The 23,391-nt window shown below is 35.9% G+C and overlaps 1 protein-coding gene and 1 pseudogene across 4 annotated transcripts; one reads left to right on the top strand and one right to left on the bottom strand.

Moving 5' to 3' along the window:
* Positions 1–1,761: 1,761 nt before the first annotated feature.
* LOC105045365 (chaperone protein dnaJ 15) lies at positions 1,762–21,518 on the bottom strand. Of its 4 annotated transcripts, none has more exons than XM_010923625.2 (12): positions 21,183–21,518; positions 20,851–21,089; positions 14,094–14,217; positions 10,652–10,734; positions 10,470–10,581; positions 10,281–10,385; positions 10,045–10,095; positions 4,488–4,577; positions 4,287–4,395; positions 4,046–4,194; positions 3,912–3,965; positions 1,762–2,238 (listed from the first exon to the last, which is right to left on the bottom strand). In XM_010923625.2, the coding sequence occupies exons 2-12, from the start codon at positions 20,976–20,978 to the stop codon at positions 2,017–2,019; spliced, it is 1,227 nt and encodes a 408-aa protein (XP_010921927.1). In that variant the 5' UTR covers positions 20,979–21,089; positions 21,183–21,518; the 3' UTR covers positions 1,762–2,016. The 4 variants fall into 4 exon arrangements, with proteins under 4 accessions (XP_010921927.1, XP_073108591.1, XP_073108590.1 ...); XM_073252490.1 differs by lacking the exons at positions 14,094–14,217; positions 20,851–21,089; positions 21,183–21,518 and adding exons at positions 11,007–11,125; positions 11,205–11,282; positions 11,366–14,081; XM_073252489.1 differs by lacking the exons at positions 14,094–14,217; positions 20,851–21,089; positions 21,183–21,518 and adding exons at positions 11,007–11,116; positions 11,205–14,081.
* LOC140855607 (uncharacterized) lies at positions 16,995–19,091 on the top strand (annotated as a pseudogene).
* Positions 21,519–23,391: the final 1,873 nt, after the last annotated feature.

The raw sequence follows: 23,391 nt of genomic DNA, 5'->3' as shown, positions 1-23,391 counted from the left end.
CCGTTATATAAGTATATTTACCGATTACATGGCATCATTTGAAATCTAGAAGTGCACAACCAAACAAAAATGTTCATAAGTTTCATAGAATTCAAATTATACAATGCTCCAAAGTATAGAGTAAATCTACTATTACTAAAAGAAAGCATTAAAATTCTAGAGATCAAAAGACTAAAAGTTTGAAGAACTGAATCCTTCGATTAGAAATTAGAAGTGTTGCACTATGAAAACTATTTGGAGTGAAACATGTAAAAAAGTATTTATAACCCTTGTCAAAGCAGTCTCCAGCTACTTCAATCTTCATTATTTTGAAGTATCTTAATGGGAAAAGCTTAGGGGATAGAGATAATGAAGTAGGCAGTTAAGGATAAAAGAGCCAATTGAAAGCTAAGCTCTATTTGAGGATTTATGTGTTAATATAATATATATACATAATATATTACGGTTTATGGTTTGATCTGATTTAATAATTTTGCAAAATCAGATCAGACCATTAGACTATTTTATATGAAAATCATAAACCGAATCAAATCATTTTAGTTTTAAAACCAGACAATACTGATAAAAATGGTTTGGTCTAGTTCTGTTTAACGGTTTGAACTATTTAGTAAATACCCCTATTAAACTCCACTTGGTAGGGATTTCTGAAATCATGAGAAGTGGAAGAAATCATGAGATGCGTTGCAGCAGAGTTTTCTAAAACATTAGGATTTTCGAGACAGATTTACAAGCTATTGCAAATACATATCCTAGGTTTCTCCTCTTTCAGACTCTTCTCGAACCAGGAGATTTATTAGAGGGTTGATTCCCTATATTGTGGATATAAGTTATGACTATGGACTACTAATAAATGTCCAACAGCGTGGCAGTTATAGTCTTATAGACTTTCAGGTTTCTTGTAAAATCACCCCTAATTTAAAGCTGCCACGTCCAGGAATTAGATATGGAACCGTCAGTGGTTGATGTCACATAAGTAGTCAATGATCAACACTTCCTATTCACTTTTGCAGCCTTCTCTACTTTGACACTGAGCTTCACAGTATTGGAGAAAATTTTGAAGATGTTGCTGATGATGATGATAATTAGTTGACTAATTGCATGCTTTGGACCGACTCGTGGGTGAGTTAGAAAGTTTGCTTGAAACCATGTTACGGGCTTTGGCAAAGTCGGGTTCGAGGTCATTGGTCATCTGGGATACTCTCACGGTTCATTTAATCACAACCGAATTTACAATGCATGGATGTGACTTCTCTGTCCTCATGTTCTCATGTTATAACCGCCTGACCATCATTGTTTGTAGAGCAGAAGACTATCTTCAAATGTGAGCAAGAAAGGTGAGAAATCAGGATAGGAAGAAGCTTCCCAGTGTTGCAATGTAATTTCACCTGTAAGAAGAACAAGGATGCCACCGCAATGGCAAGAAAAGGATTCTGAAATGTCCAACCTCTATCTTTTCTAATAGCAAGAGACACATAAGAAACAATTAAAACAAAAAACTGAGATGGCAGGTTTTAAACACGCACGAAAGAACAATACGAGGATCCTTCAAAAATTTCACGATGCCAGTCCTCTCAACGAAGTATGAGACTACAATCCAATACAGGTGTCTCACGACTCAACCCCAACAGCTTAGAATGGGCTGTAAATTGGGCTCCGTAACCTCCCTTTCTAACCCTATCAATAGGTCACAACCTCTGATTTATATTCTTTAAGCTTTTTCACCAAAAACAAATGATCAACCTCTCATTAACTTGCTGGATATGCATACAGCGAAACAATATAATTGGGAGCTGATTCAATGATGACAAAAAGAATACACTGGCCAGCAAACAATATGTGAGAGCAAAACTTGCAATACTAGCAGAGCGCAGAGAAAATAATTGAGAACTGGTACATGGAAAACCTTCTAGATTTTGACAGGGGAATGTTACATATAGGAGAAGACAACGAAAGGGTGACACAGTGCCACTAACGAACACCTTAAATCTCTTCCATGTCATCCTGGACTGCCAATGTTCAAGCCTTCTTATCGGATCGGTTAAGATTGAGATTAAACCATTTCTTTTTGTGAGATTTATCTTTCCCATCAATGCTTCCATCCTCGGCTGGGCTCTCAGATCTGACCTCTTCATTGGAATATTTGCTGCGGCCACTAGCACTTCCACTGGCATTAACAACAGTTCTTACAGTTGTAAATGAGGAGTGGATACTGTCTCTTTGTTTCAGCAGCTCATCAACCTGCAAAAAAATTGGAAACGCCCCGAAGTGAGTCACCAAGGGCAAGGATTAATGCGATATAGGTTAACATAAAATGAGTAAGGTCATTTGATGCAGTAGGATGACACCAAACAGTCACGCTTCACACTCACCTAGAAATTAGGATTTCCAAAGGACAATAACAAAATAAAACAGCACAATTATTCTTTTGTAATAGTGTGACTTATATGAGATTCATTAACTTTTAAGATACACCAAAGAACTATCTGACATGATCTGAAGGTAAATGGATACAAGTATTTTAACAGTTGTTAGTCCCAGCAGCCATGTCAAGACATCTTCATGGATACAAGTATTTTAACTGTTGTTAATACCAGTAGCCATGTCAAGACAACTGCTTAATTCATGGATGGCTTACATCAAGGGTCAACTCTGGGTCAATGACTTCCTATATCCACAGGTGACTTGGTGTATCTTCTTGAAACAATAATGGGTTCGATGCAAAATTGACATCATGGCAAAGACACTGAGGATGAGGGTCAAAAATTAGGATATGCAACTTGGGAAAATAGAACACCAAGAAGCAACATATATTAGATTATTTAGTCAAACAGGGATTTACCATGTACGGGAAAAGAGATTTTGATGGCAATTTAAACTGATACCACAGCAAGTTTGATGAAGTGGACAGTACTTCCAAAAAGTATGATTTTCTTTTTACTTGGCTTTATGAGGAAAATTTGATCCACTAATATGCCTGCGATGTTCAGTGGACTATGGAGCAAGATATTTGGACAATACAGAGGGTCGAAGCTATAAAAAGGGTAAGCAGATGAGGATAAAAGCACGAGCGTATGGTGAGAAAAGCAACAAGTAGCTTAAAGGAATTGCAAGAGAATTGCCTCCAAGGTTAAACATTAGTGTTAAATCATTTGAGAAACCTCATGAAATAGGTATCCAGACGAGCAACAAAAATTAAAGACCTCAATAAGATTAGGCTCTCGAATGTATTTTAAGGCTAACAAAAAGAGTGAGGCAACCAAAATAACATGAATGGAAGCAGCATGAAAGCTTACAAAAAGCTAACAATGATGGAGTAACATAGCTTCACAGTTGAAAAACAAGTCCACATTGTTTTCCAGTCTGAGTTTGAGGTTCAGGGGAAAAACAAGAAATATGTATTGGTTTGTGGCTTACTGTAGAGTTTGAATATACATCCTGTACACAATCTCTAGTGGTGAATATTCAACCAAGAATAGCATCAAGTCTTTGGAGGATAACAGAACACATGAATGGAGAGGACTCAAATTCTATTTTCACAAAAAATACATGAATATGACAATCCTTACCTTTAAAATAGAGGAGAAATAATGAGAATAAGGATGCAGCATGAAGAGAAGAGGAACATCCACAGTTGGCAGCAGCGAGAACAGAGGAAAGACTTAATAAAGTCATAGAAGAGTAAAGGAAAGGAAAATACCCTTCTCCGATGATCACAATCAAATTTAATTAAATTGTTGACTAACAAAAGCACGTAAGCACTTCGGCACTATAAGAAAGGCTGTCCTACTTCTGAATTATATTATGACCAAAAGTGGGTAGTCTATTAGCACCAGGACATTGGCACCATTAAATAGCATTTACAGAAACCATCTCATATAACAACAAATACTACCAATAACATTGATGCTTACAGATTGCTTTTCTTGGCTATATCTGTTTGTCACTTCCTGAAAACGTGCCAAAGCCTGCACAACAATACAAAGGTGGTTAGAAGGGTCATCTTCTGCTCCATCTGATAACAGAAAAAAAAAATGTAACTTCCTACTTTTCTATATTCTGTTTCAAACTGGTGCAGATCATTTCTCTTGGACAAAATTTGAGCCTCAATCTCCTTGAGTTTCTGGGTTGTATCTTCATATGATCTTGCACATATAGCCTCAATGGTATAGGTGGCTGGTTTAAAAAAATTATCACCTGAAAGAAATAGAAGAAGTCAAATATAAAAGTAAACTTTTTCATAAATTTTGAAATGAAATATAAAAGAAAGGATGTCTGGAAATACAGACCATAAACTGCAAAAATATGAGTGCCAGGTTTCAATTCAGACACTTCACAAGGTTGCAAACCTTCCAATCTTTTGAAAAAAGCAGCCTCAGGATCTTTGGCCATAGCTAACTGCATCAATGGATAAATATAACCATTAATCCCATATTGCTTATAACCATGAGAAAATGATTTCCTAATAATTTAAGGTGACAGCTCCATACCGCATTCACTGTTGAATCCATACGGTAAACTTGAAAATGTAAAAAGTACATTCCAGCAGATGTTCCCTTGCCAGTCTTCTCACTATCCTCCTGAATGAAAAAAAGAAAGCTGTGTATATTATATTAACTATGATACAAGTCAAATGCAGCAATATCATCTTTGAATGCAACAAAGTAACATGAAATGTTTACATCTGTAGTGACCCCATTGTATACTGTTGCTGTTATAGAATACCATCAAAATTCCAAACTTACAACATGAATCAATAACCAGTATTGCAAAAAGACAATATGTTTCCATAGAACTGATGAATTCAATCTGTCATGAACTAAACAGATCCAAAAATAAAACTGAAAGTCTGACAGCAAATACATTACCCAACTCTAAAAAGACTGCATAAATTCCAATGACGGTCCTCATGCATCAATTATGGTCAACAAGGTGATGAGGATGCTAATACAATTAACAACTAAAGCAAAAAACATAAAACCCGCTCAAAGAAGATAATTCTCCCTAAGGAAAAAAAATCTTACTGTTTCGGTGCTTTCTTCTATTAAGTGCATAGTGGTAACTTCTATATCAATAGTACAAATAGTAACTTCCATATAAATAGCATAAATATACTTTTCACCATACAGCATTTTAATGTTCATACATGTATGAACATTTTTAACAATTTATTAACATTTACCTTGTCAATAAACTATATGGTAGTCTCACCAAAACCTACTAAGTGACAAACATACATTTGGCAACCTATGCAGGTTCCATTGACTATTAGATGATCATTTCATTATCATGGATAATACTGATTACTTTACGTATGGACTATACGATGAATGATCACATAGTTACATATATAGTTAGTAAAAATTCAAATTTGGGTAGCTTGTATCTGTTCAACAGTTATGTTTGATTTAAATTGATCATTCCCAACAGTCATTCGATTTGGTTTTCCCTTTTCAAAGTAATGATTAATGAATCTAAAATTTGTCACAAAGATTGCAAGCTGGATAGAAGAGACAAAGTGGCCAACAATGATATTATTTCCATTTGAGACCATTGGTTTGAACTGCATATGCAGTTGTTGACATCCCAAACTTGAGTTGGGTCACTTCTAGCCGGTGATGGCACAAGCAAGATAGTTAGTTGCTAACTTATAGTTAGATGAATTCTTTAGGGAAATTTTCATTTTCATCCTACTTTTAGACTAAGTTTCAATTTTAATTTCTTTAAGGCTGCAGCATGGTTTCCAGGCATCTGGTTAAGATAAACTGTAGATGATTTTGGAGTTCCTCCACAATAAAGCCAACATGATTAAAGAATGTGCGTGTATGTGTATGTCTGTCGATAACATCTAAATAAGAATTATTTTCCACTAAGTTAGCATTCTTTAGCATTATTTTAAGTGAAGTGCGTGTATGTGTATGTCTGTCGATAACATCTAAATAAGAATTATTTTCCACTAAGTTAGCATTCTTTAGCATTATTTTAAGTGAAATGCTTTGAAGATTAAGATATTAGATATTGACTTTTCTACTAGCCTTTAGATTTTAGCAATGTTTAGGTATAATAAAATTTACGAGATTTTAAGTCTTGAGAAAAACCTTAGCATTTAAAATTGCTACTCTGTCCCAATCCCAAAAATCTGGATATTTTACTAAAACTGAAAAATTAAATTTTTTATTTCTCAAAATTTGAAATTTGAGTTTTTTTTATTGAAACTAAAAAAACCAACCTACCTAGGTTCACTGACCTATTTTGCCTGTACAGAGAAGCTGTAAAGTTAAGTGAGGTTAAGGAAAGGAAGGATAAATAGGCCACACACACACAGGGTGGAGGAGCAGCAGAATGGAACTTGGATAACGGGCCATGGGTTTCATTTGCATTATGCACTAATATTTCCATGTTCCTCAAATTTAAGTTTTGTGTTTATGAATCTTATAGTCCATCTCAAGTCTATGTTTTGTTCTAAAAATTCAAAATTATATAGTTTTTTCAAACTTTATGGCCCTTTTATAGGTACAAATTATCAATCATCATGAATTTAAATCATGTTTTATATTTTATTAACTTTGCAATCAATCCAAAACCTAGGTATTGTTTTGAAACTCCAAAATCTGAGTCAATTTTCAAATATCAAGCTTTTTCTGTCTTGAATTTTGTGACTATTCAAAGCTCATCTATGTCATTTTTAAAGTTTGGAACCACAAGATTATTCTCCAAACTCAGCGTTTCATTTGAATTTCTGAACTTTAAGATTGGATTCAGTTTTTAAAGTTGTTCTAGACTTTGAAATCCGTTATTAGTTGCAAAGAACAAGATTTATTCTTTACAAATTTGGTTTCTATGTTGGTTTGAAATTTTTTTTGATCCCCATTGGAAATTATGAGATCATGAGTTGTTTTTTTTTTTTTTTGACATTTTTTGAACTCACGTATGTTTTGACACAAGATTATTAGAACCTATTCTACATCTATTTATCTTCATAGTAGCTTTCTAATGTATGTTCCATGTAGCAATTGTGAAACTCTTCCCACTCTGAAAAGTAATATCAAACTTGAAGGTTACATACCGACCTCTAGCCAGGTAGTATATTTGGCATCATTTGAATTGTTGTTGGAGATTTATGTGGATCTCTAGATAGGTCGTAAATATAGGTCGAGTCTTATATGTGGACCTCAAACGTTAATGCAGCATCATCCAGTTTATTGATGTGGTCTCGTCTTTGTTAGCGGTGAAAATTTATTGGCCGTGCTGGTAAGAGTAAACATTTAAAGAAAATATGAAATCATGTGAAAGATTAGAGTTTTCTGAATTTCAAGATGTGTTTTGGTCATTTGCAGTATCTCATTTATTATTAGACATTGACTAATGGCATTTTTTTTATAAAGTATTACCGATAAAACATTTACTTTGAACTTTCTGACAGTAATCTGATTTGCATCTTAAATTTTAAAATTCATTTGTTTTCAATGAGTACTTAAATTCTTTTGACCATGCTAGAAGTTTACTTGCTGAGATTTGCAGCTCACTTCATTTTAATAGAATCCTTTCAAAGCGAATGATAAAGCATATACTGCCTTTTGAAAGAAAAAGGATTCCATGTATTGAAGTAGCTTTCAGATCTAGTAATTCTTGATGCAACATCAGCACTACGTTGGTTGCTGCTTTTGTATTGCTGAAGGGATAGTATTTTGTATAATAGGGAATATTAAATTCCATAAAATGGATTTTATTTAAGAATTATGGGTCATAATACATTTTCAGATATGCTCCAGATCATAAGATTTCTTATTATTGATATTTCTTTATCAACTACAACAGTTACACCTCAAGATTTGAACCTTCAATCATAACAACCTCAATGAAATCCACCGTTTGGATATGTTTGATAAACCAAATGGGCTAATTTTGACCAAGCAATCGTGACCTAAAAGAGCTAAGTTGAGATTAAGGTATGTAAGTCTTTTCTTATTCTTTTTCTACAAGTAAAATCTGATTTACATGCTTGGGTTAATTTAGTTAGATCAATGCTTAGATTAAATCTAGGCATGCTGTTTTCCTAGGATTTAGGTTTCTACAACTTATATATTAGGACAAGGACATATTCAAGACAGCAAAGGTGAATCAGATAAATATTGCAGTATCTTTTTCTTCCATATTCACATTCTCCTCTATGCTTCTTTTGGATGGATTTCTGATCAAGGACTTGGTTTTGGCCTCCAAAATGCACATATGATCCCCAAAGATCATGAATTCAAACTAAGTTTCTACACACCAAATGTATTTTATTTTCATATTTAAATACGAATTTTAATCTGAAATGAACATCAAATCACAATCTTGTGGAGATTTATCATTTCTATTTGTCTCTACTCAAGAAGTCCCATCTTAGTGTTCAGCAAAAAAAAAAAAAAGCCCAGATCTAGCTTAGGCTTGAAAGCAGAAACCTAAATCACCCTGACCATTAGAAACTTTGGCCTAAATTTGAACCATGTCATGAGGGGAGAGAGAGAGTCAGAAAAGAGAACAAGGAGCTAAATAGTACAGGAGATATTGGTAGCCTATAACTGGACCCTTCAATTTTGTCTAAAGTACCCATATCTGACACTTAAACATGAGCATTAATATAACACTTGGAAATGTCTCTGTAAGAAGAAAATCTTAAATATCGAATGGATCTAATTCTCACACATAGGCTGAGCCTTGGTGTAACAGTAAGGTTGCTCCATCGTAACCAAAGTGTCATAAGTTCAAAACACAAAAACAGCCTCTCTATATGTGGAGATAGGGCTGCATATATCTGACCCTTTACTGCCCCACAGTGGCAAGAGCCTTGTGCACTAGGCCATACATTTTCTATCTGATGCTCACACACACACTCACACCTAATGCACGTACCATGTAACATAGTTGGTAAAGGACACCATGAGAGCTATGGGTTCTGATCAACAAGCACCTTGCAATTGGCTAGGGGGACTTGTAAGTAGATGGGCAAAAAAGCTAGATCCTCCAACAATGAAATAGAAAGATGGGAGAGGGATATGGGAAGAGGAGGAAAACAGGAGATGAAAGAAAGAGGGAGAAAGAGAGAGAAGAAGAAGAATTGGGAAGATAAGAGGAAAGGAGAAGAGTGGTCAAGTTAGATCCCAGTTTTTGGCATGTCCAAACATGACTTGACTCAAGGAGTATTTGACAAGTAGCTGTGATTCCACAATTTGGTGAAATTTTGTGATTAGATAATTTACAAGATCTTTTCTCGTCTAGATTAAGAAACAACAGCATTTTGTTAGCCAAGATATAATAATGCATTATTTATATTATATTGTATTATATTATAATGATATATTAACATAATACTATATATTATATATTGCTATATTATATTGTATTTATTATATTATACTATGTTATGTCAGATCATATCACATCATATAAAGACAAGTTTTGAGATTCTCCTATGATAGGCTTGAGCTAAGGATGGTTATTCATGTGTAACGTGCCCATGTCAATCTAGGGCTATCATCATATATGTGTGATGCCGTATTATCCCATTACTGAGCATAGGCTAGCATAAAAAGATAAAGAGGTTTGTAAAAAGATTCCCAATGGGCAAGCTATTTTAGTCCTTATTTTTCATCCCCAACATAGACCAATTTTGTTTGCCATCATAAAATGTCAACTTGGTACGCACCATACATATAATACATGAGTACTTTAATCATTGGGTAAAGGCAGCTTGCATCTGAACCAAATCTAGCTCAGGCTGGAAAATCTGGGCCCAGGCCCACAAAAGCAAGAACTCGCTTGGTCCAACCAAAATTACTTATAAAGGGGAACACTTTTCATGAAATTTCCAAAACAATAGCATTAGCAAATAAAATAACATGACTGATGATAGAGGTTAGATTGTCATTGCTTCCTGGGATAGTTTTACCTAGAAAAGAAAGCATAATACAAGATGCAAATCTTTCCAAGAATCATATTGTCATGTTTTATAATCATGAAAAATTTTAAGAACAAATACTCAATAGCTATAAGAAGTATAATCACCTGTAAAGCTAATCCATAACCTCCATTTGCTTCTTGTTCAAAGTAAAGAAGCTGTCACAATAACAAACACAATATCAGGTTAAAAAAAGAAAAAAAGGCAAGTCTGCAAAAGAGTAGAAATTAGTGTATTAAAAAAGATCACAGCAGACAAGGATAAGAAAAAGAAACAAAAAGATAGGACTCCCGTAATTCTTTAACAGCATACAGAAGACAAATTGTTTGTGGTCTCTATGTACCTTGAATTTACTTTGTGCAGCTGATGTAACTCTAATAACTATGCCTGCCTGGGCTTGTTCATCATTAATTGTCACACCAAAAAAATGAGCACATTGTTTATCAACCTGCATATGAATGAAAAAGGTTTAAAAAAAGGATCCAACCAAAAAAAACCTTCATCCCAAGAGAAATATCAGCAGATGAAGCACCTTTCCGTTGACAGATGTTCCAATAGGAAGGGGTCTAACTGTCACTGTTCCATTTAGAGCTTCTTCAAGAACAGTAGCAGAAACTGTAGTCTTGATAGGAACTCCCAGCTTGCTAATGATGCGAAAGAATCAGATACAGGCCTACATGAAAACTCAAGCAGATCTTATAACTTAACAATCACCTGAAGAGTGCTGCAAACATCGTATTGACAGTCCCAAGGTTGGACAGGTCAATCTCCATATCCATGCCATCACTTTCTAAAGCCTGAGTGAAATCACATGCACAAGTCACACCATAACAATCTTTCAAGTATCCACCAGAATAGGATCAAAATGTTCAACAGTGGCTTGTGGCTCCAGAATCAAATGAAAAACTGCATTGAGGGAACCGGGGAAGCATAAAAAATACACTAAACAACAAAATCACATAACTTGATTACAGGTTTTCTGAAAAAAATATCTCTATTGATCATCTAATGCATCAAGCAAAAGAAACTTCAAAAAGGTAGGCTAGGACAATCGAAATCATTCACATACAATCACTGAGTTTGACATGCTCGCGCTTGTTCATTGAAGATTTCCCTCAAATAATGTCCTTGTGACATTGTGCCTTGTCACCACTGCCTTGGGACAAAGTGCCATGTGCCCTGCACCATCTGAAGCATATGTCAGTGCAGTAGTTATCTGCCCATAACCATTATGAATCCAGTCTCCATTGTCTACATGATTGATTACCTTGGGCACCTCATTGAACATGTCCTTGGAGATTATAAAAGCCCCTCCAACCATCCTCTTACCAAGTGTAGATGCTGCCTGTACTTATGAGTTATGATGATGACTGAAGAAGCTTAAGTTCACATGTTATGAACCTACTATTTTGGCTGTTGATTGGTTACCTTGGGCACCTCATTGAACATGTCCTTGGAGATTATAAAAGCCCCTCCAACCATCCTCTTACCAAGTGTAGATGCTGCCTGTACTTATGAGTTATGATGATGACTGAAGAAGCTTAAGTTCACATGTTATGAACCTACTATTTTGGCTGTCCACAGTGCACAGCCTCCTAACGTTGACCATCCATTCAAATGTTCAATTGATGCTGGAAAACTTATGCGACTGTTGTTGATGCATTAGTCACATTTGAGGAGTGGAGTTACTGACCTCACCCGCAGCCAGATGTTAGTTTTGTCAGGCACTACATCTACTGCTTACTGGGTGTCTGCTTCAGTTCCCCCTACCTTCCCTCCAGAATGCATGGCATAGATTGGTGAACAATCCACAGTACTACCATAAAACCATTACAACATGATTCATTGACTCTCTCTCTCTCTCTCTCTCTCTCTCTCTTCCTGTTCAACAATCCACTCAGATATTGGACTCCAGAGTTTTTCCCATCATATGACCTGGCTTATAAATTTTATTGAAAGTTACTGCCAACCACTTTGTTGTTCCTATGTAGCATAGTTTTAGGATTAGATGAGTCTCTAGTCTAAAATTTAATTTTAGATTTTTTTTCCCTATTTTCAGGTATAATTACAATCATAGCCTTCTAGGATCATACCTGGAGACTACATACTTGTTTTAGCTAAACTATAAATCTGCCTCAATGAGAGAAGGAACTTGTCTTGACCAACTAATCTTCTTAAGTTTATGGGTCAGAATAAAATAATTCAAAGTTTCAAACCAATGGTCTATGTTAGACTTGGTTATCAGGATTGAGTCCTTATGGCGTAGGATGCATATCGTTCCAAGTCAACCGGAGAAACAAACTGAACCAACCTCATTGAGTCAAGTTGGTTAAGGTTTTAACAGAGATCAGTTCAGTTGCAGTTCTTTTTCTTAAACCCCAGTTGGACCGGTTCAGCTCTGAGTTAAGGAGTTGGACAACCGAATCTAATTCGAGCAGATCTTATGAGTTTGTGTCAAGGTTTTGAAAAATATGGATCAGAGGCATATCATAGATATGAATTTAGCAACTGATGCAGCTTAATATGCATTTTGCCTAGAGAAGTTCATTAAGAATTACATACTTTTATATGAAACCAATCATGCTGTTCCATCAGCATTTTAATGTTCCAATCCCCTTTCTAATGCTCAATTTAATTTTACAAAACCAATTGCCTGAGAATAAACTAAATAGCCATGCATATTTATCCATTAAAATTTTCTTTGCCTCAATTTATTAGGTATTGTTTTCAGCTTTTTCTTTTCTTTGTTTTTCTGTTTGGGGTGGGGGTGGGGGTGGGGGTGGGGGTGGTTCCAAAGAAACTGTATTCTTTTCTTTTTCTTTTTTGGGTAAAAAATGTACTGTTCAGGCTACAGTACTGTGAACCGTATCCATTGGATATCAGGGTTATTTTGTTGGTAATGTGGGCCTTTAATTAGGGTTTTCTGGTCGACTCTTTTTTTTTTGTCATCTTTCCTTTACTTCTATTTTACTGAGACCTGGTAGGGTCATGAAAGGTGTTTCTTCGAGGCTATTTAAAAGGATCTACAGCCGAGAAGAGGATTATTAAAGTTTTTCTATGTGAAAAAAATTATTGAATAAACGGCTGCAGGATACTCTTTTGTCCTTTCTTGTTGCTTTCCGATTCTTCTGCTCTGTCCTCTACTCCTCTCTCATGCTATTCCCTCTCTTCCTATACTAAGATGTGCTGTTAAACAACAGATCACCACTGTTTCAGATCTGAGTTTAGATCTGAATCAATTTCTTCTGTTGACTTTAAACAGCAGATTTAGAAATTTGAAGCTTATTGCGCTTTTAAAATGAGTGAGGCAACATCACACATGGATCACAAAAAAATAAATGCCTTACTATTGCATAATAATTACTTCATTAAGGGGTCGTTCTTTTGTGGATAAATACCATGGGAAAGTTGGTCAATTTTTTCATTGATAAACTTACCCATATTACCACACTTTTCAAGATGGATAAGTTACTTTATCACGAGCAATATTTATCCATAAAATGGGGGCAAGTTTTACCCATCTAGAGGGTAGCTAAATCATTTTCCCATCAGACAGTAAAGTAGGCATTTAATACTATACCTAAAATGTCCATCCTCATTTTCAATGTCTCCATCATTCAATACTTAATAACTTAGTCAAATCTAAAAAGCATAAGGGATATCATGGGAAATATAGATAAATTTTATCAACTTATCCAAGAAAGTAGAAATGTAAAAGAATATGGATAATGAATTCCGAAGCCACTTTTCTATGTGTAAAAGAACATAGGTAAATTATTTTCCTATCTAAATATTGCCCGAGAAATATTTATTCAAGAAAGTATGGATTCTCAGGCAAATCTTTTACCTGCAAAAGAATGGGCCCTAAAAGATTAAGTCAACGACCTTATTTTTTTAAAGAAGATACAAAGGAAACAGGACATCTTCATAGCTGATATTCAGTTAGTGGAACATGTCAAAAATAAAATAAATAAAAAAGAATTTGAGCTAGCTGAAATAAACAAATAAAATTAATCAGATGGAACTGATACCATTACCATAGAAACAACAATTGGTTCACAGCATTTATGATACATAAGTAGATATTGCCGATCACAATAACCATCCATGCTAATATTGCAGTTTTGTGAAATTCAATTGTCACAAGGGCATTCACCTCAAAGCCAGCAGTATCATATTGCCTTCTTTTCTCTGGATCTGATAAGATGCTATAGGAATATGCAACTTCTTTGAAAAGTTCTGAAGCTTCAGGGTTGCTGGCATTCTTGTCTGGGTGATATCTGTTTATGTCAGGATCATGGTTATTTTAATCTGAGATGCACAAAATATTTTTCTATCAATCATTAACTGCCAGATTTGTAAATATATCCAACAAAATGATAATTGTATATCATAACTGACATAGAAAATGCTAAGATGTAAGATGAAGTGACATCATGTGAGTGTGGAACTTTTACATAATCAATATGAGAATCCCCAATATACAAGTATAATATAAACAACAAATTCGTTCACAATCACATGAATGATGGCCTATAAGAGAAAAGTAACCACAACTCATAAGCCTTACCAACAAGTCCTACCTATTTGGGATCATAGATCATTGTTGTTTCTTTTAAGAGAAAATTCCTTCATTGTTATTCACTCCTTAAAAGGACAAACTATATAATAAAAGAGAAATTGCTAAATTTGCTTCTCACAACTTCTACACAGAAAATTTAATTTTTCCCTTTTCCATAATTACCCTATAAGTTAGAGGGCCAAGTCCAGTCTTGTGTGCATATAACCCTATTGATTCAAGTGAACTCCAACACTTGATCTAAAATTAGTGCAAGTAATGAATTTCCTGTAGTATATGTAATTCTATCTCTTCACTGAAGAATATAAACTTTTGGATTCTCCTACCAACTCCTCTAGTCTCTATGTGCTAGTGCTACTTAAAGCAACAATAGGTAGGGCTACAGGTTAATAGGAAAAAAAGGGAACCCCGGTTTTCAAAACATTGGGACATTATAGACCGTGAATGTATTTGGACAAAGGGCCCCCCGTGTCTCACGTTTCTCCAATTGGCCAGCATACTGCCCAATCTGCATAAGGAGGATGCCTAGGATTGTCCAGCAAAATCAACAACCATTATGCACTCCAGGAACATATTGAGACAGAACAAAATCAATGCAAAATGTCTAGGAGTCATATACACATATGACTGTATAAACTGCTTTATATAGCAGTGCTCTGTTGGATCTGTTTATCATAGGTTCTCTAATTTTTTTTTTAAAAAAAAATACATCAGCAAAATTCCATTATTGTATAAGACTTTAGCACTACTCAGCTGAGGCTTATCTCAGTTAAACAAAGACTCAACCTAGAAAGGTCAACCTAAAAGCCAAATAGATTTGTTTCCTAATATATATCAAGGTTTCAAATACCAGAATCAGACCGCATGCTGTTTTTTTTTGCCAGAATGGTATGGTATTAGGCAAGGTTATTAAAGGCGTGCCTGAGACGCAAGAGGCTCGAGGTGAGGGTCTCTGCGACTCTTATCCCCTTAGGCAAGGTGAGGTAGCTGAGGCATCGCTTAGGCGCTTGAGGTGCGCGCCTAACCTAAACTCCAAAGGCGCGCCTGAGACGGTGGCTGTTAGTCTCAGGAGGAAAATAGGGCGACGTTTTGGGAAGTCAGACACACGCAAAGAAGGAAAAAAAAAAGAGTGAAACCCAGTCATGGTCGCCGATCGAAGATCCACATCCATTAGAGCACCGCCCCAACCGCCGGAGAAGAGAGCCCACTCGCCAGGACCCACGGTCGCCAATCGAAGACCCATAGCTATCGAAGCACTACCTCAACCGCAGGAGAAGAGGATCCATTCGTTGATTGACGCAATCGAGGCCCACAGTCGCCGAGCGAAGACCCACGGCCACCAACCGACGACCCCACCCATTGGGTATTTTCTTTATTTTCTTCTTTCCTTCTTCTTTCTCTTCTTTCGCCAATTGAAGACCCACGGTCCCTGTTCCTTTTTTTTGGGGGGAGGGGGCAACGTTCTTATCGTTCCTGCAATCTTTCTCTTCTTTTTTCTTCTTTCCTTCTTCTTTCGCCGCGACCGACCTCTTTAGTCTTTACCAATCCCCTTTTTTTTTGGCCGATGTTCCCTATTGTTCGGACTTTCGAGAATGTTCTTTACTATTCATCAACCATAATGTTCCCTTTTTTTATCTACAGTATTTTCTTAATCAGTATACAGAAAACTTTTTTTTGTCATTTTCTATTCATCTACAGTAACATTCCCTTTCTTTTCATTTATAGTATTTTTTTTTACTAGTCTACAGGTAACTTTTTTTTTGGGTTGTTCATCCGATTTTATGACACAGCAATTTTTTTTTTTTTGTTACATTCTTCCTTTTCTTTTTTGGTCATATAACCCACAGTGTATGCAATAGAATTTTGTTTTTTTTTTGGAGGCTGTTTTTGTTATCATTGTTAGGCACCTATTTTAGGAGGTTAAAATGGATTCCGAAAGCCATGGATCATCTAAAAAAGATCCGGCGTGGAAGTATGCACATTTGGCTGACCCAACAGGCAAAAATAAAAATGATATTATTTGTAATTTTTTTGAAAAAATGACTAAAGGAGGGATTTGTCGGGCAAAACAGCATATAGTTGGAGGATTTCGAAATGCTAGAGGTTGCCAAAAATGTCCACCACATATTTGTGAAGAGATTAAAGATTATATATTAAGAAAAGCGGAGGAAAAGAAACAAAGTAATTTGTTGCCTGATTTTAATGATGTAGAAGACTATGGTATTGATAAAGAAGATGAAATTCAGGTGGTTGGTCCTCGTAGTAAAAGAAGTGACGGTACAAGCGGAAGTTCTATGGCTAGTAGCAAGGCACCTAGCTCAAAGAAACCAAGAGAGAAGGATCCTACAGATTTGTATTTTACTCCTGATGCAGAAATGGTTGTTCAAAGTAGAAAAGAAGGCAAAGGGAAGCAAACTACTATCAACAAAGTTTGCAAAAAAGAATTAAGAGACGGCTTGTAGAAAGTTGGTTAGGTGGATGTATGATGCCGGCATTCCATTTAATGCTGTGAATTATCCAAGCTTTGCTATTGCAATTGAAGGAATTGAACAATTTGGTCCTGGCATGAAACCTCCAAGTTATCATGAGGTTAGATCCCTTTGTTAAAAAAAGAAGTTAAGTATACTAGAGATTTGATGAAGGGCCACCAAGAAGAGTGGGCAAGGTATGGATGCCCGATTATGTCAGATGGTTGGAAGAATGAGATTGTAAAGAAGGATATAATCAACTTTCTAGTGAACTATCTTAAAGGATTGGTATTCATCAAATCTGTTGATGCTTTCCATACTGTGAAGAGTGAAAATCTCTTATTCAAATTGCTTGATAACATGGTTGAGCAAATTGGAGAAGCAAATTCATTCAAGTGGTGATCGACAATGCTTCTAATTATGTAGCTGCAGATAGAATTCAATTTGAGTAAACTTTTTCATCTTTAAGTTTTAAAAAATTATTTAGTACAATTGTAATTTAATATTCAAATTTCTGAATTTTGAACAGAAAGATTGTTGGAGGCAAAGAGGCCAAATTTATATTGATCACCATGTGCTGTCCATTGTATTGACTTGATGTTGGAGGATATTGCTGAAATTCCAGCAATTAAAAAAACTTTGAAGAGGGTACATCTTATATTGAATGGGTACATCTATAGCAAAACGGGCATTATGAACTTCATGAGGAGTTTCACAGGGCAAAGAAAGCTACTTAGGCCAACTAAAACTAGATTTGTAACTGCCTTCATCGCTCTTCAATCAATACATAATCAGAAGAACAACTTGAGGAAGATGTTCAATTCTGAAGAGTGGAACTCCAAACCTTGGGCAAAAGAGTCAGCTGTCAAGAAAGCAGTTAGTACTGTTTTGATGCCTATATTTTGGACTAACAATTTTTATATCCTTAAGTTGTTTGACCCTCTTGTTCGTGTCCTTTGATTGGTGGATGGGGAGAAAAAACCTCTTATAGGATATATCTATGAGGCTATGGATAGGGCAAAAGAAACTATTACCAAGTCTTTCAGTGGTAGAGAAGAGAGGCACAAGGAGATCTTTAAAATTATTGATGCTCGATGGAAATCTCAACTACATCGTCCTTTGCACGCAGCTGGCCATTATTTGAACCCTGAATTCTTTTATGAAAACTCCAATATTGAGCAAGATGAAGAGATGATGGATGGCCTATACAAGTGTATACAAAGGCTAGTTCTAAGTGTTGAAGTGCAAGATAAGATTACAGATGAGCTGAATAAGTATAGAAATGCTCAAGACTTTTTTGGAATACCCGTGGCTGTTAGGCAAAGGAAGACAAAATCACCGGATAAATAAATTAGTTTATTTTGCTTTATAAATTTAGTTGTACGCTCGTTTATATTTGTAATCTAAAAGCACTTTGATACTTGTTTAATCAACAACTGAGTAGTGGGTTACATATGGATCTTCAACTCCAAACTTGCAAAAGTTTGCAGTAAGAGTTCTTAGCCTCACTTGTAGTACTAGCGGTTGTGAAAGAAATTGGAGTGTGTTTTCACATGTAAGTACTAAGTAACTCTATTATTATTATGTGTGATAGCTTTAAGATGTTCTAAATTGGATGTAGTTATATTATCAAATAATTTTTTTTTAAATTCTTGCAACTTCATAGCAAAAAGAGGAATAGACTTGCTCAACAATGCTTGAATGATTTGGTATTTGCGAAATATAATAGAGCCTTGAGGTGCCAATATAATAGGTGTGATACCGTTGACCCTATTTCTTTGAAGGACATTGATGATAGTAATGAGTGGTTGGTGGGAAGAATGGATGGAGATATTGATGATGATGTTTGTATGATGATGATAATTTGACTTGGGATGCTGTTACTAGGACTGCTAGAGTTGATGAGCCTACATATCGCACAAAAATTAGTGCGAATGCTTCTTCATCAAGAGGGGAGACTTTACTCTCAAGGTCTAGAGCATCAAGATCAGAACTTACAGATGAGGAGTTAGAGGACTCAGAAGAAAAGCAAGACATTGGAGATCACAAGTCTGATGAAGAAGAAGAAGATGATCTTATCATCGATGATGATGAGGAGGACTACTAGAAGAGTACAACTGCTGCTTGTTTATTGCGAGATTAATTAGAATTTTAGACTACTTAGTTATATACTTGTGTTAGTGTGATTTTTATTTTATTGTTGTGTGCTTATTATGAAAAATATTTTGCTTGAATGTTCGTATGCTACGTGTTTTATGTTGAAACTTTGAGTTTGCATTATAATATTAATGATATTTTGATTGTAGTTTGAAAATATATAATTTTACATAATATGTATATTTCATCTTATTTTCAATAAATGTGCACCTCGCCTTGCTCAGGCGTGCGCTTGCATCTTGCGCCTTACGCCTAGGCTCTTGGCACCCTTTGTGCCTTGGTGTGCCTTGCGCCTTTAATAACTTTGGTATCAAATGCTGACACATGGAATGAGACTACATCTTGTACCAAAATACCATGTATCGGTGATGGGAACCTACTGGAATGGTATGGTAACCCTTCATAGCATCCCATTCTGGTGATATTTGAAATCCTAGTAACATGCACTTGAGATTGCAAGCAATCTCTAGATGACTCCCCAGGCTTAGAAAGCAGCTCATCAATAATTATCATAAAGTATTATGCTGTAGATCTCATTATCTAATTTTTTTATTTAGCATAGATAAACATAAGTTGTACTAAAAGCTTCTCAACATTTGATGAGATTTGCACAGTGCTAGAATTTTAGAACTGGGCTATGTCTGATATTTGTTAAACCATTTAACCATCCAGCTCATTATTAATGAATGACTGCAGCATGGGATGTGCAAGATATGTAGAAGAGCAAAGCCCATGCCAGCATGCTGATCATCCTATACATCCCAAGGGAATGCTGTGCAAGTAAAACAACATAGATGATCAAATGGTCCAACAACCATTGGACCTAACCAACTCACTAAGTCAGTCAATCCTTCATGTTAAAATGTGTAACTAATTTGTTCAATATAGTCTTTCAATTCCAAGCCTTCAATAAACCCAGAATATATTTAAACTAAGATAAAGCATTAAACCTAAAGTAAACCACAGTAAAATTAACTAGGTTTTTATGAGGATAGCATTTCTAACCTCGTATTGGATAGGTAAAGGTTTAAATGATGGTAGTGGTATATTAGGATAGCATTAGTATGATTTATATCACGAGCTTAGTATTTCACTTATGCTGATCAAGAGCCTAGATTAATTTGTGACCTTAGGGCTGGTAAAATTGGCTCATATAAGATTTATGCTAAAAAATAGATATCTTATTTTGCTGGGTCGACTCCAATTGTTTTCTTTCTTGTACGAATTTCAACTCTTTTTTCCATTCCACTCCATCTTTCTACTTCTTCCTTCTTCTACCAATCTTTTGAATCCATAACCTTGGGATTCAACTGGTGGAGGGACCAATATCAACATCAACTTAAAAGCTATTTAAAAGGGCCATGAATTCTCACGGCAAAGAGTCAAAGTCTCCCTTCAGTGCATCCCATTAACACCAATACCAAGTAACTTTCTTTAATAGTTTGTCTCAATCTTTAATTTGCATATGATTTGTACGATACTTATTTTAGTATTCTCCTTCCCTTTTCCGTTCAATCTTTCAATAGGATTCGTTTTCTGAACTTGTTAATAACTCATTACAAATTATATTTTTCCAATCACTCTTCCTAAAACAAGCTAGTGGGGAAGATCAAAAATGAGTCATAAACCCACATATAAAACATGAACACCCTTGCATATCGACTGATCATTAAAAAAATTCAGAAAGAAAAGAAGGGGGGACGGCTTACTTGAGAGCAAGCTTCCTGTAGGCGGACTTGATCTCCTGATCCGACGAATCCCTCGAAACGCACAGCACCTCGTAGGGATCCCGACGGACGGCAGGCGCCGAAGGACCTTCCATCTTCCCCGACGCCATCTATGTATCTACCTTCTCCCCTTCTCCAATTCTCCTCAAATCTCAATATCCCCTCCCTTCCTTCCACCAACCCCACGAGGCCAAATGGTCGCTCCGAATCCTCACCGAAACCTGCAGCGACGGCCCCATCATCAGCCAATCCGAGATTGCCGGGCCCAGCGGCGAAGGATCGAAGCGGAAGGGTTGACAGATCGAAAGGCGTACCTGGGATCAGAGATCTCTGGCTCGCCGAATTGAATCGGGCGGAGCGAAATGGAAGATGTCTCTTCTTCTCCTCCTCCTTCTGAGGAAGCTTCTACTATTATTATTGTTATTATCATTCGATAAATAGCGGCGCGTCTCTTTCTGATATCTAAATCTTTTCTAGCCTACCCTTCTTCCTCGCCTCGCAGCCAGCGAGGAGGGTTGGGCCAGCAGCGGAGCATGAGACGATGATGATGGGTCGTACAAGTTGGGACCTGGGAAAAAGGTTTCTGATTTTTTTTAATTATGGATCGACCTGCGGAGCTGCCCTACTTTGGGCTTCTCTCCGAATCCCGCTGACACCTGTTGAAGTAGAATCCAAGCAAGGTACCATATTACGGGTGTTTATTAATCAAAACGAGCCAAACTCCAACTAACCATGAATTTAACGGAACATGAGAATACAATTCTTTTCGCTGAAACAAATATTCTTCTTGAACAAAAATGAGAGCCATGAATGAAATATTCGATTATAATTTTATGCAATTCTAAATCAAAAAACGGTTGGTCCAGATTTGCGTCACCTCTGATTAAAATTATAAATCTTATCCATAATGGCTGAAACATAAAATATAACATGACATAAAATCTAAGTTTCACTTAATTCATCCGTTCCATATTATACAGCTTAGAGAGGATGTAGCTTCAGTTTATGAATATATGGCTTCACCCCAAGTTTCTTTGTATCTAATGTCCTGAAATTTGGGTATACGCAAATTATGTTCATTCTGGCTTTATCTTTTTTGGATTTACATTACTTGTATTTACTCTTTTGAAATAAACTAGCAACCAGGAACATGCGATACACAATTGAGAGGAGATGAAGAGAGTTTACACAAATGATTTTAAGTAAGAATGACATAAATATTGTTTATTTTCAATTATAAAAAAAATGATTTGGGATTAATAAGCTGCAGCCTACAGGTTTTCAATTGGAAAAAAGAGGGAAGGAATAGGCTATCTCTAGAAGTTGTTGTCTTCATTTTATTAAAGAAACTAAGTAAGATTAGAAATGAGACTTGTTAGCTATTAAAATTTAGATTAGTATGTCCCATCTTATTACACGTCCAAGGTAAAGTTCCCAAAGGTAAGATAAGCTCTCTACTCGTATTGTATATTATTGTGAAGGCAATGTAAAAAGGTTCAAAAGAAAAAGAAAAAAGAGAAAAAAGAAAAGAATACTAGAGGAGGGAGGTTGAAGATGTGATGTAGTGCTCCAATACTTTTGATGTAACTCTCTCTCTCTCTCTCTCTTTATCCCCTTGGTATTGAATCTGCACTTAGATAGGCCTGCCAAAGGATTGAAAAGGTCTTCCTTCTCGCTTCTGTTACTAGGACTTGGCTAGGATGATGAAATAGGGCTAGGGCTTGTGGCTTCTTGGAGGTAGAGAGAAGTCATGAAATAGAGTAAAGGCTAGGGTTTTGACAAAGTCTTTTCTAATGCTTGCTATATTTCTTGATATTTGCCCTCCTCATTTGACTAGTATTAGGGACTACTTATAGTGGAAGAATGAAGAGATAAAAGACTGGGATTGATTACTCTAAGGGGTGCCCTATATCTAATCTTAACCAAAATGGGCTATGGTGATTGGCTAGGGATGAGGAAATTGATTGGAGAGATAGTTTAGACTACATAGTGAAGATTAAGGGAGGTTGTATTTCTTCATAGAAAGTTCTAAGATTTAAGGGCTAGGAGTGAGTACGAGTGGTCTTATTGTAGAAATTAGTTGTTGTCTAGGAGGGAAGAGGAAAGGATCATTGAGATGGATATACGGCTAAGATTTATGGAGGGTGTGTTTCTTCAAAATATATTTTTTTGAATGGTCAAGATTAGATGATGGTAATGAGGGGTTAGGGTTTAGAAAGAGCCTCAAATACATGGACCATCAGAGATACTAAATCTGCAAAAGAGGTTGACTACGGTCTATTTGATTTGACTGAAAAGTGAGTTCCCATCATTTTTTTTCCAATGACTCCCAAGGAGTCCAGTTGTTTGGATGTAAAAGTGGCCTCCCAAAAGTTATTTCCAAGAGAAAAGTCACTAAAAAATTATTTATTGAACTAGGTCCACCATATTATTTTTGAATCAGTTCAATCAAAGCTCGACATATTGCACATTTGATGCGAGAAAAAAAATTATTGATGAAATCGAGAAAACATAATCCATTGT

This window comes from Elaeis guineensis, chromosome 2 (assembly GCF_000442705.2).
Source record: "Elaeis guineensis isolate ETL-2024a chromosome 2, EG11, whole genome shotgun sequence".
Lineage (NCBI taxonomy): Eukaryota > Viridiplantae > Streptophyta > Magnoliopsida > Arecales > Arecaceae > Elaeis > Elaeis guineensis.
The sequence above is the reverse complement of the archived record's forward strand: the minus strand, read 5'-3'. Positions and strand labels throughout refer to the sequence as shown.

Bases quoted from the DNA above. Each gene is read 5' to 3' on its own strand.
- LOC105045365 (XM_010923625.2), bottom strand. From the start codon at position 20,978: ATGGCGTCGGGGAAGATGGAAGGTCCTTCGGCGCCTGCCGTCCGTCGG. The intron at 14,218-20,850 runs GTAAGCCGTCCC...TGACATAAACAG, and splicing joins TACAGGAAGCTTGCTCTCAA to ATATCACCCAGACAAGAATG. The intron at 4,396-4,487 runs GTATGGAGCTGT...CCATTGATGCAG, and splicing joins TGGATTCAACAGTGAATGCG to TTAGCTATGGCCAAAGATCC.